General features: G+C 43.5%; 1 protein-coding gene across 4 annotated transcripts; it reads right to left on the reverse strand.

Moving 5' to 3' along the window:
- Positions 1-632: 632 nt before the first annotated feature.
- Positions 633-2,046, reverse strand: LOC127299213 (myb-related protein MYBAS2). 4 transcript variants are annotated; one of them, XM_051329142.2, is made up of 3 exons: positions 1,704-2,046; positions 1,448-1,577; positions 633-1,363 (listed from the first exon to the last, which is right to left on the reverse strand). In XM_051329142.2, exons 1-3 carry the CDS (start codon positions 1,822-1,824, stop codon positions 898-900), a joined length of 717 nt encoding a protein of 238 aa, XP_051185102.1. In that variant the 5' UTR covers positions 1,825-2,046; the 3' UTR covers positions 633-897. The 4 variants fall into 4 exon arrangements, with proteins under 4 accessions (XP_051185102.1, XP_051185106.1, XP_051185105.1 ...); XM_051329146.2 differs by having other exon boundaries at positions 1,873-2,044; XM_051329145.2 differs by having other exon boundaries at positions 1,762-2,044.
- Positions 2,047-17,100: the final 15,054 nt, after the last annotated feature.

Genomic DNA, 17,100 nt, shown 5'->3' on the forward strand with positions numbered 1-17,100 from the left:
TTTGTGTGCATTATTTGTGAGATTGTTTCCTGTGTTTCATCAACCATGAATTCTGAAATCGGCTTCTCCAGCTCTCGACTTGTTCATGTGCACGAAGGATTAAGATATAAATTTTTACTTAAATAAAAATTTCGGAATGCACAGCTAGGTTTATGAAGCACTTTTAAATATGTACTTGGGAGTTTCTATAAATTGAAAGCTCATGTTTGTCGAAGTCATTCTTATGTCTCGTTTTCTCTTCCATAGATCCAAATCCAGTTCTATAGTTATGTGTTGCCATAGTTTTCCCAGTATTTTTTTTCCTTGAGGTGTTCGCAGACTCGTGGCTCCTGACTCTTGAGAGCTATGCCTTTTTTTTCCTATCGCTTGACTTGCAAGTTGCTACTGCCTACTATGGAAGTATGCAGTATCATAGCTAGAATCTTGTTCCAGATGACTTCTCTTCAGTTAATAGCAAAGCTATCTTCTGTGGCTTTACCAGTATTCTTTCACATATTTGTACTATATTTTCAGTAGGACCAGCACAATCTTCGGCTTAGACACAACCTTGCTGGACCCAACCTGTAGAAAGCATTTAATAAGTCAATAAAAGACCTGCTAATTCTATTGCATAGATATAAGCATCAGGAAAGTTTCACAAGAGATAGCTGATTATATTGAGCTGATTTCGAATACAGTGTGAAAGTGCCCCTGCATTGCATATGTCAAGGGCCAAGTTGACATAAGCTGTCTTGCACACTAGATACTACTACACAGTACATAGATATATAAAACATGCGCACACCTGCAAAGCTTGCTAGATATATATTTTTTAGATCCATGCTAATTGTCTTTTCTACAAAAGCATTTCACTTCTGCTAGGTAGCAAGTAACTTAGTGATCACCCAATATATAGCTTCAATAGCACGGACCCATTCCTTTACTATAACCAAATTGCGGGGCCATCTTTATCTCATCATCCATCTTCAAGTGTTCTTCAGGGCAGTAGTGATCCCACAACGGAGATGGTAGCAGAGGGCCAGAGGGGCTGCTGTATGCACTATCCTTCCCATTATGAAAGCTTGGTGCTGATGGTGCCTCGATTTCCATCCATATCTGATCCATGAGGTATCCATCCATGTCAGCAGGCATACCCTTCAGGATGCTTGTGATGCAGCTACTGCCACCATGGAGCTCCTGTTCATCTATTCCAAGGATTGATGGCGTCTCTGGATGGCAGGATTGGTATGTCAGTGAAGATGAAGATGACGAGGGCGACATGTTCTTCTTTCTCTCCTGTGCTTTCTTCCTCATGTGTGTCCTCCAGTAGTTCTTGATCTCATTGTCAGTACGCCCTGGCAACCTCCGTGCTATCCTGGACCACCTATTGAAGAACCACCAAATATGTTATTCATAGTAGCAGAGGAGGGCTATCACTCTTTTAAGTAGATTGTTATTTGGATCAAACCTGTTTCCCCATCGAGCATGGAGCTCGAGGATGAGGCGTTCTTCATGGGGAGTCATGCGTCCACGCTTAAGTCCAGGGTGGAGGTAATTGACCCATCGGAGACGGCAGCTCTTTCCTGTGCGGTTGAGGCCTGCATGGTCATTATGAGGGTGAAGCAAGAAGAAAGTCGATTAGAGAAGGTGACATTTCTTGTTGCGACTTAGCGCAAAATATATCGATATAGCTACCTAATTTTTGGATCCCCCACCCCTCAAACCTGATACTTTGGCAACGAAATCCCAACGACGTTCACCGAACAAACGGACAGTGCATACCAGTTGCAGGTCCTCCTGCTCTGTCCACGGCCCTTTGCGTGTCTCTTCTCTTACTGTCACCATATCAACCCTGAGATATAACCACAGTACCCTAACGCTGCTCACTCCTACCTTGTATCGGCTGGGAGCCAGTCTTCTTGCTCTTCTTTCTTTGCGTGCTTGTGGGCTCCAGTTTCAGGATGAGAACCTTGATGAACTCCAGTTCTGTTTGGGAGAAGAAGACTGAAGAAGAGAGCTAGTAGGGAGAAAAGGAAGATGAACTTAGTTGCCCAAGGGTCTGGTGACTTTTGCCTCTCATTTATAGGCAAGTGAGGGAGCTATTGGTCACTTGGGGTCACGTGATCTGTTGGGTGTGATTTGGAGCTCCTCTAAGGAACCTATATTCCATCATTTGGGTTGTCCTCAGATTCTAACTTATAAAGGTACCTTTTGAATGGCTCATGCTGCACAAATTATATTGCAACCTCTTAGGTGTGTGTGTGTTATGATGTTTGCTTTATTGGTGTATGGATTTCGTTGGTGCGAGTGGTATATGCTTTCTTAGTGCTTACAAGTTACACATGAATGCTGATGCATGAAAAAAGTGAACCGTTGTTAATATCGGGCATGGCTTTCAAGTTTATAAAATTCATTTTTTTTTGAGTGGCTGAAATTTCTCAGCTTTAGTCATGCCTTGGTATAGTTTTAAATCACCATTATTCATTATTTTGAGTATCAAGACTAAAGAACAACCTTCTGGTGACTGTTTAGCTATCAAGTCAATTAATACTAGTACCGGACTGGCCTGTAGACAAAGTACTGGCTAGTTTAAATGAATTCATTTTCTGTTTGGTGATATCCATCTTGTTTACTTTTAAACTTAACATAAAATCTGTTCTTTGCATAAATAAGTCAGCAAGTATTTACTGATTCATACCAGTACTAACTTGAAACCTCTACCAGTCTGCTAGCAAGAACTTCCTATTTTTGCTTAATTTCAGGCTACTTTGTTTGTGCAAAACATGGTGATCCTGAAGGCATAGGCTGCTGCTTTCTTGGTTCCTTTTCTTCTTCTTTAATGGGAATATATGGGATGTGTTTCCTTTTTGTTTCGCGAGAAAGAGAAGTGCTTGTGCTTATCAACTTTTTTGTGCTTTCATAGACCATGATGCATAGAACTATAATTACCTTCTTGGTGATTGATCTGAGAATTAGACCTAAAATTGCAATTTAACTGGCTGGATATCTGATGCTCCTGATATACAAGATTTCATTTGTGTTTGCAAAAAGGCTGGGCAGATTCACTCATGTTTGGCAGTTTAATGGTGTGAAAAGTTTTTTTCGTGAAAACGCAAAAGCCAATAGATGGATATCTTTGGTCATAAATCAATTATTTCTGTAATGTGTTTGCTGCAGCACACCATGCACATCACATTTACCTAGATAGAGCTGAATCCTGGAAATTACTAATGAATAATGGTCTGTGCCTAGGCAGGGAACTGCTGATTGCTGGAGTGCATGCTGGGACAAATGCAAGCAGTAAGCAGCCTAGTCTTTTTCTTGTTCTGGCTGAAATCAGTTACTCGTACTTTAAATTAACCGGCGAGTATGCTGGAGTAATTTAGAATGAAAATTATTACTATTGCTGTAGATGAAACGGCAAGCGTATTCTAGAATTTTACCTCCTGCTTACCATTGGAAATGGGAATCTTCGTAAAGTCTCTATCTGGTTCCCTCCGTTTTCTTTTTCTGTCCTGATATGAAAAGTATTAGCCTTTTTGCCAGCCATTATCATTGGCACGGAGGACACCATCCCTCCTTTTTTGTCAGCCATCATCACAGGCTCGGAAAAAAGATGTTACAAGTTGATATCATAGGCATACCCCAGCACACACCTACTACTGCTGCTGAGTGCCTGCACAAACCTGTCCTTGTAAGAAGAGTGTCCCTCTAGAGCTGTTTGAGCCGCTGAAAGCAAAAGCTTTTTTGTGAATTCGCAGTCATAAGCTGACCTTAGCTTTGGACGGATGTTTCATCGTTGTGCTGCTGATCGTACAGCTGAAACGATGTACAATGTCATGTAAGTTTCAAACATCCTTTTGAATGCTTCGGCGGGTGCCGTCAGGTCAACTTGTGCATGCTCCATTAGCTAACCTTAAGTTGCTTTCGAAATGTGGTTCCTTTGCTTGCTATATTAAGAGGTTTCAAACATCCTTTTGAATGTTTCGGCGGGTGCTGTCAGGTCAACTTGTGCATGCTCCATTAGCTAACCTTAAGTTACTTTCAAAATATGGTTCCTTTGCTTGCTATATTAAGAAGTTTCAGACATCCTTTTGAATGTTTCGGCGAGTGCTGTCAGATCAACTTGTGCATGCTCCATTAGCTAACCTTAAGTTACTTTCAAAATATGGTTTGCTTTCGTTGCTATATTAAGAAATATCTGGACCCTAGGACACGCGTTATACTGCAAACACGCGAAGCGATTGATTAGTGACCGGGATGTTAGGGCATGCTGCTCCTTTTTTTGCATGGCATTGCGATATGCTTATGTATGCTTAACCACAATCCTGGATCATCCATCACGTTGTGAGTGTTGTGTTATTTTGCTGCCATCATCCATATGCTGAGGTCTTCATATCATGCTTAGTTTTTGGCTGCATCACGCTCAAGGAGAGTGTTCTGGAGGAGCGACCACGTCTCCAGAGCACGCAGGCAGTAGGGCCACAGGAAATTATTTGATCTACGGGGACCTAACTTCTCCATTACTGTGCGCAATTGTTTGTTTCTCCCTGAAAAAGTCTGCTTAACAGAAGGGAAATGATTTCCTGGCGCCAAAAAGTCGTGGAAGAAGCTCTGATCTGATGTGGATGCCACTCAGGTCCGATCTGTGCTGCAGTCCACTTTGAGCCTGAGGCTGGTGGTGGCCTCCTCCTTCTCAGCGGTCACCACCTTTTTATCTTGGCATCTTGCTTTTGGGAGCCTCCTCCCCTCCCAGTACACTGCAGCACAGCACTGTTCAAATCCCACTAGTACAAAGGAAACCTTTTTTGTGTTTGGGATTTTCCACTTAGTTTCCCTCTTCTTTTCTCCATTTTCTTCCTTGTTTTGCTGTGCTGGACCTCTCTCTCTTGTGTGCCTATCACCTGCTGTGGTCTCGCACCTGTGGGTGTGGGGTGCTATGTTGGAGGAGCCCTCCAGCTCGCTTCTTCTGGCAGTGGCACCATGCACTATCTTGGATCGGTCGCTCATCATCATCGTCGGTGCGACGAAGATGTAGATCTCTTCGTTTCAGTGCCAATCAAGTGCTCCATAGAAATTTCCTAATGTCCTTCAACTGCAATCTTTTCTTGACTTCACGATGCTTGCCTAGAAACTTCTGGTGTGCGATTGCATTGCACCGAGTTAGTGGAAAAAACAGTGCTGCGTAGCTGCCGGAGTTGGACATTGCCATTTCCTGGAACGACAGCCTAGTAAAAGAGTTCAGCCAGCTGTTCCTGGCAATAGAGATTCAGTAAAATCCCCTTTCGACAATGGCTAGTGTGTTTCATGTTCTGTTCATGCCACAGTGATCTTGGCAACAACGAGTTTGTCCATTCTTCATCAATTCATCTTTTTTTCTCTGTATCTGACCCTGGCTGATTTTCGCTTTACTGAGAAGCAACTGTTCAAGGCCCCAAGGGTCAGCGCGTCTCCGTGGTCACCATGTTCCCTCTAATTTCTTTCTCATATAGTACCTGTTAATTCTTTCACGTGTGTCATAAAATATCATTCTTTTTTTTTTGAGATTACATGGAAGACGCATACACACATAGCACTATACAGGTGCACACCATGCTGACGCGTCTCCTAATCACAGTATCACACACACTAGAAACATGAAGTGTCTCACTCATCTCGCACCACTTATCATCTGATTATTACGCAGTATTTCCTTCTCCAATATTAGGAGAGTCGTCCTGTTACATCTGTTCCCTTTTGACAAAATTGCGTCTTTCCAGGTTATTTCCTTTAATCGTGGAAAAGTGACCCCATATATATATGCTCCTATGAAATGCCAGACAATGAAGTTTTGGACGTGTTATCACCTTTTTTCTTTTTATTTGGACTTGCTATTGCTCTTCTCTTTTCATTATTCCTTCCGTAGGCTACAAGGCCACCAAGTTGCAAAAAATGGTACAGTCACGCCACAATCCTCTGTATATTCGTTACTTAACTTTGCTGCAACTGGCTGACATGATGTTTCAGTTGGATTCCCATGGTATACAAGTAAAACCAACGGCACCCACGTTTCGAGCGTCAATTCGCTATATCCAGATTCTTTTGAAAGATGGTAGAATTAAGTGAGCTTATTGCTTTGTTAATTCTTTCATGAGATCCATTTGCACCTTTTTTTTTCTTGAAAGGCCTATATACTTGTGCATTTAAAATGACGTGCAACATATGCGCACTCGAGTTTTTCTGTGCAAAAATTATTTCATTTACTACAGTGAGAAGCACTATGGGTCTCATGGCTTTGTAGGATTTCCAAAAGCAGGGATAAGAAAAGTAAAAAAATATGATGTCGTGGCATGTTGAATCCCATATAAGCATGTATTTGTTACACATGTTATTTGGTTGTGAAGAAAAGCCATATTTTTTATGAATGTTTGTGTGTGTGTCATATTTTTCATATAAAGGAAGTCATTTTTCATGAGGTTGGACTTAATGGTAATTTTTGTATGGAATCACGTGCATTATAGATTAGAGGGAAAATCATCTATATTCAAATCCTATAAACCAAACAAGCATCCTAGGGAAAAATTCTAAGGAATCCTCCAAATCCCTATAAAATTCCTTCAAAACAAAGGGGTCATGTACTTGTACAGGTTTTGAGCCAATCTACATCTACTTACTTTATGGTTCTTTCCAATTTTATGTTGGGTTTGATAATAACACTCTTGGCTTTCTTGATAAATAATTGGCAAAAAAGTGTTTTTTCTTCTTCATAATTTACTCCCGCTTTTACCCAGTTATCTGCTTTGCTCTTAATCTTCTAGAGGATAATGGATGACAAAGTGGAGTCTCCAAATAGTCCAAGTGACAAGCATTGTGAGGATGCCATCGATTTCCTGTTATGATGCATTTTGTTTGTCAACCAATCCTCGACCGTGCTCGTCGTAGCCTCTTCTGCTTATAAGGAGCAATTTATTGGCATCCTCTTTGGCTATGCAGCGCCCACTGTTTGGACGACAGGGCGCCACCAAAGTGCAAGTTTAAGTTTTTTTTTTCTTGTGTGGCTCATCATGCAAAACAGGGTTCAGATGGCTGGTCATCTTCATAAATATGGGTGGGCAAATTATGGGATTTGCCCTCTTTACAAGAGGGTTTCGAAGACTGCCACCCACATGGTCTTCCAATGCCGCTTCACCATTCACATGATGAAATTCATGCAAGTTTACATGGGACTTTGGTAGTTTGGTTCATCATGACTTAGTTGTCAATGCTCTCGGTCCTTGTTCCATGGCAGGATCGGTGCTCCACGGTCCGGAACAAGAGGGTAGACGGCCCTTTCCAGCGAAAGCTTGGTGGGTGCAGTGCCATGATGTCCCACATTTTCAGAAGGAGGTGTGGTGTCACCTATAGTCAGTAGTCTAGGGTACCTCTTGGTGTTGTGGCTTCTCTTGTTCTAGTAGTTTATTAAGAGACTAAGAGGGTTTTCACACCACTTTGTATCGATCACATGTTCCATATATAGGGAGTTTTATTACTTCCTTTCCATTTCGACCGTGTGGATTTATTGATAAAATGGGGCAAACCCCTGATCCGAGAATCATTATAGTAGATGTATAACTCATATTTCGTTTTTAAAAAACGCTGGGAGCATCACCCCTGCATCTGCATCAATTGGTGTATAACTCATATTTTGTTGATCCGATTGATGGCCAGAGTACAGAGGAGTCTTAGGAACCCTGAAATCGTAGGGCATATCTACATCTCACATTTATTTGTGATTTACTTAATATACTTCCTCCACTTGTAAATATAAGGCGTTTTAGAAGTTTAAACTCTGAAAAAAATTTATATTTAGGAACAAAGATGTAGCACACGAGATTTGATGATTCATACACACGGTGAACTCTCGTCGTTAACTATGCGCCACATGTAGAAATAATCATTCCACTAGCATTGGTTTTTGTAAATGGTAGTAGTCGCTTGGAGACAATGTAAAATGGTAAATATTAGTCAAGTAGCAACTCGAGTGCAGCAGTGCAGCACCGACTGGACCATCGGTCAGTTGTTGTGCCACGGAACAGGTACCTTCACCTAGCAATCAACATACCCATCCGGCTCCTCCATCGACCTCAGTGAAAGACGCCGGCATGCACGTACGTCGCCGCCGCGACATGGACGCGACGGACCACGCTACTTCCGGCGGCGACGTCGGAAGCGACGCGCCACCGCCTGGAGCCCTGGGAGATCTCCACATCATCCGGCAAAACGCTTACGCCTCTCTCTTTCCCGTGACGATCGACACAACCACCTGAAACGCCTTTCCAGGAGGATCAGGCGGTAAGAAAGGTGAATTACTTCCAGTGGCTGGGATCTCTACCGTGAGAGCCTGGCATTCCTTTTCTCCGGCTAGTGCTCCTGCGATGGGGATGCGTGAGGCGCGGCCGACAAGCCATTCTTTTTCTGCGCGATCGACAAGTCATCCGATCGATCGATCGATCGCCGCCAAAAGGGGAAGATTAGGGCGAGAATTAAGGAGGGACTGTGGGTGGAGCGAGAGTCCAGGTTTTGCTTCTTAATCCCGATTTGCGGAGCGGCTAGTGGCGACGACGACGGCGATTAGTGGCGATTGATGGGAGATTGGATTGGATGGAGCCCTGAATTGGAAAAGGTAAAAACCGAGTGCTAAACCCTAGTGGTGGGGGTCAGAGTGTTCTTTATCACTCAGTTGTCTAATTAAGGTACGGGGATGTGTTCCTCTGAAATTTGAATTTTCATGAAGAATTTTAGCCAACCCATGCATCACGTAGGTGCCACCGTGCCAATCCATTCAGCCCCAAGGCATTTTGCTAAAGCACCTCTAGTGGGCATTTTGTAAACCCTAAACCCATATAATTTTTTTGGCGCGTAAGCATTGCTGCCGTGTGGCTGTTAGCTGCACACGTGTGCTAGCGTTCGATACTAGGATCGGTGGAAAGCAGCACGCGCATATGGTGTCATGTGCCGTGGTACAAAATATGTAAGCGCACTCCGTTGTTGGCACATACTACTTGAGCTTCGATCTGTTGCAATGGCCGCACGTCAGCGCGTGTGTGCCTTGTAGGCTTACAAACAGTGAACACTAAACAGCAGAGAAGACGCGAGCGCACCATGATGTCAACATGAGACCAGAAAAAACAGCACACATGAGACCAGAAAAATCCAAGGTAACGAAACCTCTCTAAAATTATTGAGGCGTCAATAGATTGTCCCTGTGGCCATCCTCAAGTTGTTTGATGAAATACTCGCCTCGCCGAGGTGGGGTGGAGGAGGGTGCTCAGTTCATCTCTCACCTCTTCTGCGGTCGTCCATGCTTAATAGAGGAGCGGGGTGATGGAGCGACGGGTGACGGAGATAGTCGGCATGGCACATGAACGGGCGACTGGTGGTGGAGTAGTGGCGACACATTAGGGTTCGGTTGCGGTGATGGGTCTGTGCGATGGGAGGATAGAATCATGCTAGGAATCGTTGAGCGTGTTTGGGTAGCAAAGCAGTTGTTCAAGGTATATTTGTCCATACCCCGAGCCGTGCCGACCTAGACTTCGGACCATGACTAAAAAAGCTCGATGTTGAAACCCTGAGATAGAGGGTCGGGTGATGGCGCGTGATGCACACGTCCGTTGGGAACCCCAAGAGGAAGGTGTGATGCGCACAACAGTAAGTTTTTCCCTCAGAAAGAAACCAAGGTTATCGAACCAGTAGGAAATGAAGGCCACGTGAAGGTTGTTGGTGGAGGAGTGTAGTGTGGCGCAACACCAAGGATTTCGGCGCCAACGTGGAACCTGCACAACACAACCAAAATAATTTGCCCCAACTTAACAGTGAGGTTGTCAATCTCACCGGCTTGCTGAAAACAAAGGATTAAACGTATGGTGTGGAGAATGATGTTTGTTTGCGAAGAACAACAGAGAACAGAGATTGCAGTAGATTATATTTCAGATGTAAAAGAATGGACCGGGGTCCACAGTTCACTAGTGGTGTCTCTCCAATAAGATAAATAACATGTTGGCTGAACAAATTACAATTGGGCAATTGACAGAATAGAGATGCACATACATATCATGATGACTACTATGAGATTTAATTAGGGCATTACAACAAAGAACATAGACCGCCATCCAACATGCATCTATGCCTAAAAAGTCCACCTTCAGGTTAGCATCCGCACCCCTTCCAGTATTAAGTTGCAAACAACAGACAATTGCATTAAGTATGGTGCGTAATGTAATCAACACAAATATCCTTAGACAAAGCATCGATGTTTTATCCCTAGTGGCAACAGCACATCCACAACCTTAGAACTTTCTGTCACTGTCCCAGATTCAATGGAGGCATGAACCCACTATCGAGCATAAATACTCCCTCTTGGAGTCACAAGTATCAACTTGGCCAGAGCCTCTACTAGCAACGGAGAGCATGCAAGAACATAAACAACACATATATGATAGATCAATTAATCAACTTGACATAGTATTCAATATTCATCGGATCCCAACAAACACAACATGTAGCATTACAAATAGATGATCCTGATCATGATAGGCAGCTCACAAGATCTAAACATGATAGCACAAGAGGAGAAGACAACCATCTAGCTACTGCTATGGACCCGTAGTCCAAGGATGAACTACTCACGCATCAGTCCGGAGGCGGGCATGGTGATGTAGAGCCCTCCGGTGATGATTCCCCTCTCCGGCAGGGTGCCGGAGACGATCTCCTGAATCCCCGAGATGGGATTGACGGCGGCGGCGTCTCTGGAACTTTTTCCGTATCGTGGCTCTCGGTAATAGGGTTTTCGCGACGGAGAGAATATATAGGCTAAGGGGCAGAGTCGGGGGACGCTCGAGGGGCCCACCCCATAGGGCGGCGCGGCCAGGGGTGGGGCCGCGCCCCCCTAGGGTGGAGCCGCCTCGTCGCCCCTCTTCGTCTCCTCTTCGGACTTCTGGAAGGCTCCGTGCAAAATAAGACCGTGGGCTTTTGTTTCGTCCAATTCCGAGAATATTTCCTGTGTAGGATTTCTGAAACCAAAAACAGTAGAAAATAGGAACTGGCGCTTCGGCATCTTGTTAATAGGTTAGTGCCGGAAAATGCATCAAAATGATGTAAAGTGTATATAAAACATGTGAGTATTGTCATAAAACTAGCACGGAACATAAGAAATTATAGATACGTTTGAGACGTATCAAGCATCCCCAAGCTTAGTTCCTACTCGCCCTCGAGTAGGTAAACGATAACAAGGATAATTTCTGAAGTGACATGCTACTATCATAATCTTGATCAATACTATAGTAAAGCATATGAGATGAATGAAGTGATTCGAACCAATAGTTTGCTAACAAAAAGATAATGACTAAACAACTGAATCATATAGCAAAAACTTTTCATGAATAGTACTTTCAAGACAAGCATCAATAAGTCTTGCATAAGAGCTAACTCATAAAGCAATAGATTCTTAATAGAAGGTTTTGAAGCAACACAAAGGAAGATATAAGTTTCAGCAGTTGCTTTCAACTTCAACATGTATATCTCATGGATAGTTGTCAACACAAAGTAATATGATGAATGCAAATAAGCAAGTATGTAAGAATCAATGCACACAGTTGACACAAGTGTTTGCTTCTAAGATAGGAAGAAGTAGGTAAACTGACTCAACATAAAGTAAAAGAAAGGCCCTTCGCAGAGGGAAGCAGGGATTACTCATGTGCTAGAGCTTTTTATTTTGAAAACATGGAAACAATTTTGTCAACGGTAGTAATAATTCATATGTGTTATGCATAAAACCTCTTATAAGTTGCAAGCCTCATGCATCGAATACCAATAGTGCCCGCACCTTGTCCTAATTAGCTCGGATTTCCATGGATTATCATTGCATTACATATGTTTCAACCAAGTGTCACAAAGGGGTACCTCTATGCCACCTGTACAAAGGTCCAAGGAGATAGATCGCATTTGATTTCTCAGTTTTGATAGATCTCAACTTGAGGACATCCATACCGGGACAACATAAAAAACAGATAATGGACTCCTCTTTAATGCTTAAGCATTCAACAAAAGATAATATTCTCATAAGAGATTCTGAGGATTAATGTCCAAGATGAAACTTCTACCATGATACATGGCTTTGGTTGGCGTCCCAATGTTCTTCTCTAACAATATGCATACTCAAACCATTTAATCATGATAAATCACCCTTACTTCAGACAAGACGAACATGCATAGCAACTCACATGATATTCAACAAAGGTGTAACAGTTGATGGCGTCCCCAGAAACATGGTTACCGCTTAACAAGCAACTTATAAGAACTAAGATACATAGCAACATATTCATCACCACAATAGTTTTTAAGCTATTTTCCCATGGGCTATGTATTGCAAAGACAAAGAATGAAATTTTTAAAGGTAGCACGCAAGCAATTTACTTTGGAATGGCAGAAAAATACCACATAGTAGGTAGTTATGGTGGACACAAATGGCATGAGTTTTGGCTCAAGGTTTTGGATGCACGAGAAACATTCCCTCTCAGTACAAGGCTTTCGCTAGCAAGGTTGTTTGAAGCAAACACAAGTATGAACTAGTACAACAAAACTTACATAAGAACATATTGCAAGCATTATAATACTCACACTGTCTCCTTGTTGCTCAAACACTTTTACCAGAAAATATCTAGAACTTAGAGAGATCAATCATGCACTCCAAATTTCAACAAGCTCTACGGTAGTTCTTCACTAATAGATTTAAACTACATGATGCAAAAGCTTAAACATGATCTATGAGATCTCAAAACAATTGCCAAGTATCAAATTATTCAAGACCATATACCATTTACCACATGAAGCATTTTCTGTTTCCAACCAAATAGCAATCAACGAAGCGGTTTTCAGCCTTCGCCATGAACATTAAAGTAAAGCTAAGAACACCAGTGTTCAATATGAAAAAGCGGAGCGTGTCTTTCTCCGATACAAGGATTGTTGGGATCCGAATTTATTCAAACAAAAACAAAAATAAAAATAAACAGACGCTCCAAGTAAAGCACATAAGATGTGACGGAATAAAAATATTGTTTCACTAGAAGTGACATGATAAGTTGTTGATGAAGAAGGGGATGCCTTGGGCATCCCCAAGCTTAGATGCTTGAGTCTTCTTGAAATATGCAGGGATGAACCACGGGGGCATCCCCAAGCTTAGACTTTTCACTCTTCTTGATCATATTATATCATCCTTCTCTCTTGACCCTTGAAAACTTCCTCCACACCAAACTTAAAGCAAACTCATTAAAGGGTTAGTGCATAATCAAAAATTCATATGTTCAGAGAGGACACAATCATTCTTAACACTTCTGGATATTACCCAAGGCTACTGAAAGTTAATGGAACAAAGAAATCCACTCAACACAGTAAAAGAGGCAATGCGAAATAAAAAGGTAGAATCTGTCAAAAAAGAACAGTCTGTAAAGACAAATTTTTCTGAGGCACTTAACTTGCTCAGATGGAAAAACTCAAAACTAATGAAAGTTGCGTACATATCTGAGGATCATGCATAAATTTTCGCTGATTTTTTTGATTCTTCTACAGAGAGAAAAACGCGAATTCGTGACAGACAAGAAATCTGTTTCTGCGCAGAAATCCAAATCTAGTATCAACCTTCTATTAGAGACTTTACTTGGCACAACAACATGATAAGGAGAGGTTGCTACAGTAGTAACAACTTCCAAGACTTAACAAAACAGTAGTAAAAATAAAAAAAACATGGGTTATGTAAGGGTATTTTACCCTTATCCATTATTTTGGTAACAATGACACCGTGCTAGAGTATTTGGCCTAATACGTTTATAAGGATAATCTCAGGTATTAGGCAAAGAAGCATAAATGGTGTATCACAGGAACAAGAAGGCTAAAGGAGACCCCCCACTTCAACAACAATCAAAAAGGGGTCTACAGCAGAGATCCGGTCTGCCGCCCGGTTGGACCGGCCCATAGACCGGCGAGCCCGGCGTGCCGTCCGGTCAACCGGTCGCCAACCGGTTGCCAACCGGGCGCCAACCAGAGGAGCTCCTGGATGACGCAAAGTGACTCCGGTCTGCCGCCCGGTCAACCGGCCCACAGACCGGCGGGTCCGGCGTGCTGTCCGGTCGACCGGTCGCCAACCGGTCGCCAACCGGGCGCCAACTGGAGGAGCTCCTGGACGACGCAAAGCAACTCCGGTCCCTAGTCCAGTCCGACCGGCCTATGCACCGGGCAATCCGGTCCTTGGTCCGGTTGACCGGGTTTGTCGAAGAAAAGCTGAGGTGGCAAGTGACCAACGGTCATATTTCGAAGAATACTATAAATAGGCCTTCTCCTACCTCTGAATAGTTAGGCACTACACTACAAGCTGTTCTTGAGCTCCTTCTCTCATACTCCATTACTAGAAACATCAAAAGCCTCAGATCTCCCTCCTCCTCCACCCAAACTCGAATCCCTCCGGGGAAACGATAGAGGAGGACCCGATCTACTATTCTACCAAGCCAAATCTCATTCCCCCTTGTATTCATCAAGAAGCTTGCTTCCTAGGGTTCCTTGGAAACCCTAGGTGGGCAAGAGGAGTCCGGAAGCATCCGGGCTGTGGATTTGCTCCGGGCAGGATTGTGAAGGTTTGGAGGCTACCTCAAAGTCTACCGCAAGTGAGAGAGCTATTCCTTCGTGGGATAGGCTCCGGAGAATAGGGTGAGCCTTCGTGGCGTGGGGAATCCTTCGTGGGACCTCCACTCCTCCAAACGTGACGTACCTTGTTGCAAAGCAAGGGAACACGGGAATACATCCTCGTCTCCGCGTGCTATCGGTTATGCCTAACCGAACTCCTTACTTGTGATTTAACTGCCTGTGAGAGTCTTCGTGATCGAGTTAGTTGTATCCTCATATAGGTTGTTTCACCTAGTTTGCATTAGGCTCACCTTTATATTCCGCAAAGCCTAATCTTGCAAAGAAAGAATTAAAAACTGTAGAAACCTATTCACCCCCCTCTAGGTTTACCATCTCTGAACTTTCAATTGGTATCAGAGCCTGGACTCTTATTAAGGGCTTCACCGCCTTAATTAAGAGTGAGATGGAAAAACTATTCGAGGGTCTAGATGACGACTCTAACCTTTCGGTTAAAGAAATGAAATCTATACTCTTGGCATATGATGCCGAGAAAAAGAAAAAGGAGGATGAACTACAAAGCCAAATGGTAGAAATGACTGCCATGCTTAAGAACCTAACTGTTGGTGGAGCTCCTAGTGGGGCTTCGGCCTCTAAGGAAACCTACCATGAAATGAACCATGACTATCCCAAAAACACTTCAACCATGCCTCATATAAACCATAGTGGGACCGTTCCCCATTTTGATGGAACTCACTTTCCACATTGGAAATCTTCTATGGAATCTCATATTCGCAGCTGCGGTGTGGAGCTATGGGAGATCATTCTTCATGGATACCGGGAGCCACAAGATCCCGTTCGGTTGACCTCCACCGAGTTCTACAACCGTCAACTCAATGCCTCCGCACGTGACAAGATTAGAAGTGGCATCAATCGCAAGTTCCTTGATCAAGTCAATGACATTGACTCCGCTAAAGAGTTGTGGGATCGAATCGTAGTACTCCAAGAGGGAACCGATTTGATCCAATCAGCTCTTTATGAGACCGCAAAGCAAGAGGCCCACCAGTTCATGATTCGTGAAGGAGAATCCGTGGCCGATGCCTATGCAAGGCTTGGTGCTCTTAGAGTAAGGGTCAAGGGACTTGGAGTTGAGAAGTATGACGACGACTTCGAGATGAATGAAGGATTCATAAAGTCCAAGGTCATTGCTATGATTGCTGTCAAGCAAGAAGACACCAACCTTGCACTCAACTTGCAAATCATGACCAAGAGTGCTGATCTGAACTCTGATGATCTAGTCTCCTATGTGGCCGCCAATGAAAACATGGCCAAGGCAGGAAAAAGGCTCATGGCAATGAACCGTGTTGATGAAGCCTCACACAACCATGAAGCGTCACACAACCTTGCTCTCAAAGCTAGATGTAATTCATGCAAGTTTACATGGGACTTTGGTTCATCATGACTTAGCTGTCAATGCTCCACGGTCCGGAACAAGAGGGTAGACGGCCCTTTCCAGCGAAAGCTTGGCGGGTGCAGTGCCATGATGTCCCACATTTTCAGAAGGAGGTGTGGTGTCACCCATAGTCAGTAGTCTAGGACTCTAGGGTACCTATTGGGGGTGTGGCTTCTCTTGTTCTTGTAGTTATTAAGAGACTAAGAGGGTTTTCACACCACTTTGTATCGATCACATGCTCCATAGGGAGTTTTATTACTCGTCCTTTCCGTTTCGTCCGCGTAGCTTTATTGATAAAATGGGGGGAAACCCTGTTCCAAGAATTAATTATAGTAGATGTATAACTCATATTTCGTTTTTAGAAAATACGGGGAGCATCTTCCTGGCCTATGCATCAATTCATGTATAACTCATATTTTGTTCATTCGATTGATGGTCAGAGTACAGAGGAGTCTTAGCAACCCTGAAATCGTAGGGCATATCTACATCTCACATTTATTTGTGATTTACTTAATATACTTCCTCCACTTGTAAATATAAGGCGTTTTAGAAGTTTAAACTCTCAAAACATTTTATATTTAGGAACAAAGATGTAGCACACGAGATTTGATGATTCATACACACGGTGAACTCTCGTCGTTAACTATGCGCCACATGTAGAAATAATCATTCCACTAGCATTGGTTTTTGTAAATGGTAGTAGTCGCTTGGAGTCAATGTAAAATGGTAAATATTAGTCAAGTAGCAACTCGAGTGCAGCAGTGCAGCACCGACTGGACCATCGGTCAGTTGTTGTGCCACGGAACAGGTACCTTCACCTAGCAATCAACATACCCATCCGGCTCCTCCATCGACCTCAGTGAAAGACGCCGGCATGCACGTACGTCGCCGCCGCGACATGGACGCGACGGACCACGCTACTTCCGGCGGCGACGTCGGAAGCGACGCGCCACCGCCTGGAGCCCTGGGAGATCTCCACATCATCCGGCAAAACGCTTACGCCTCTCTCTTTCCCGTGACGATCGACACAACCACCTGAAACG

Source organism: Lolium perenne, chromosome 5 (genome assembly GCF_019359855.2).
Source record: "Lolium perenne isolate Kyuss_39 chromosome 5, Kyuss_2.0, whole genome shotgun sequence".
Lineage (NCBI taxonomy): Eukaryota > Viridiplantae > Streptophyta > Magnoliopsida > Poales > Poaceae > Lolium > Lolium perenne.

Bases quoted from the DNA above. Each gene is read 5' to 3' on its own strand.
- LOC127299213 (XM_051329142.2), bottom strand. From the start codon at position 1,824: ATGGTGACAGTAAGAGAAGAGACACGCAAAGGGCCGTGGACAGAGCAG. The intron at 1,578-1,703 runs GTTTGAGGGGTG...ATGACCATGCAG, and splicing joins TTTCGTTGCCAAAGTATCAG to GCCTCAACCGCACAGGAAAG. The intron at 1,364-1,447 runs GTTTGATCCAAA...GTTCTTCAATAG, and splicing joins CATGCTCGATGGGGAAACAG to GTGGTCCAGGATAGCACGGA.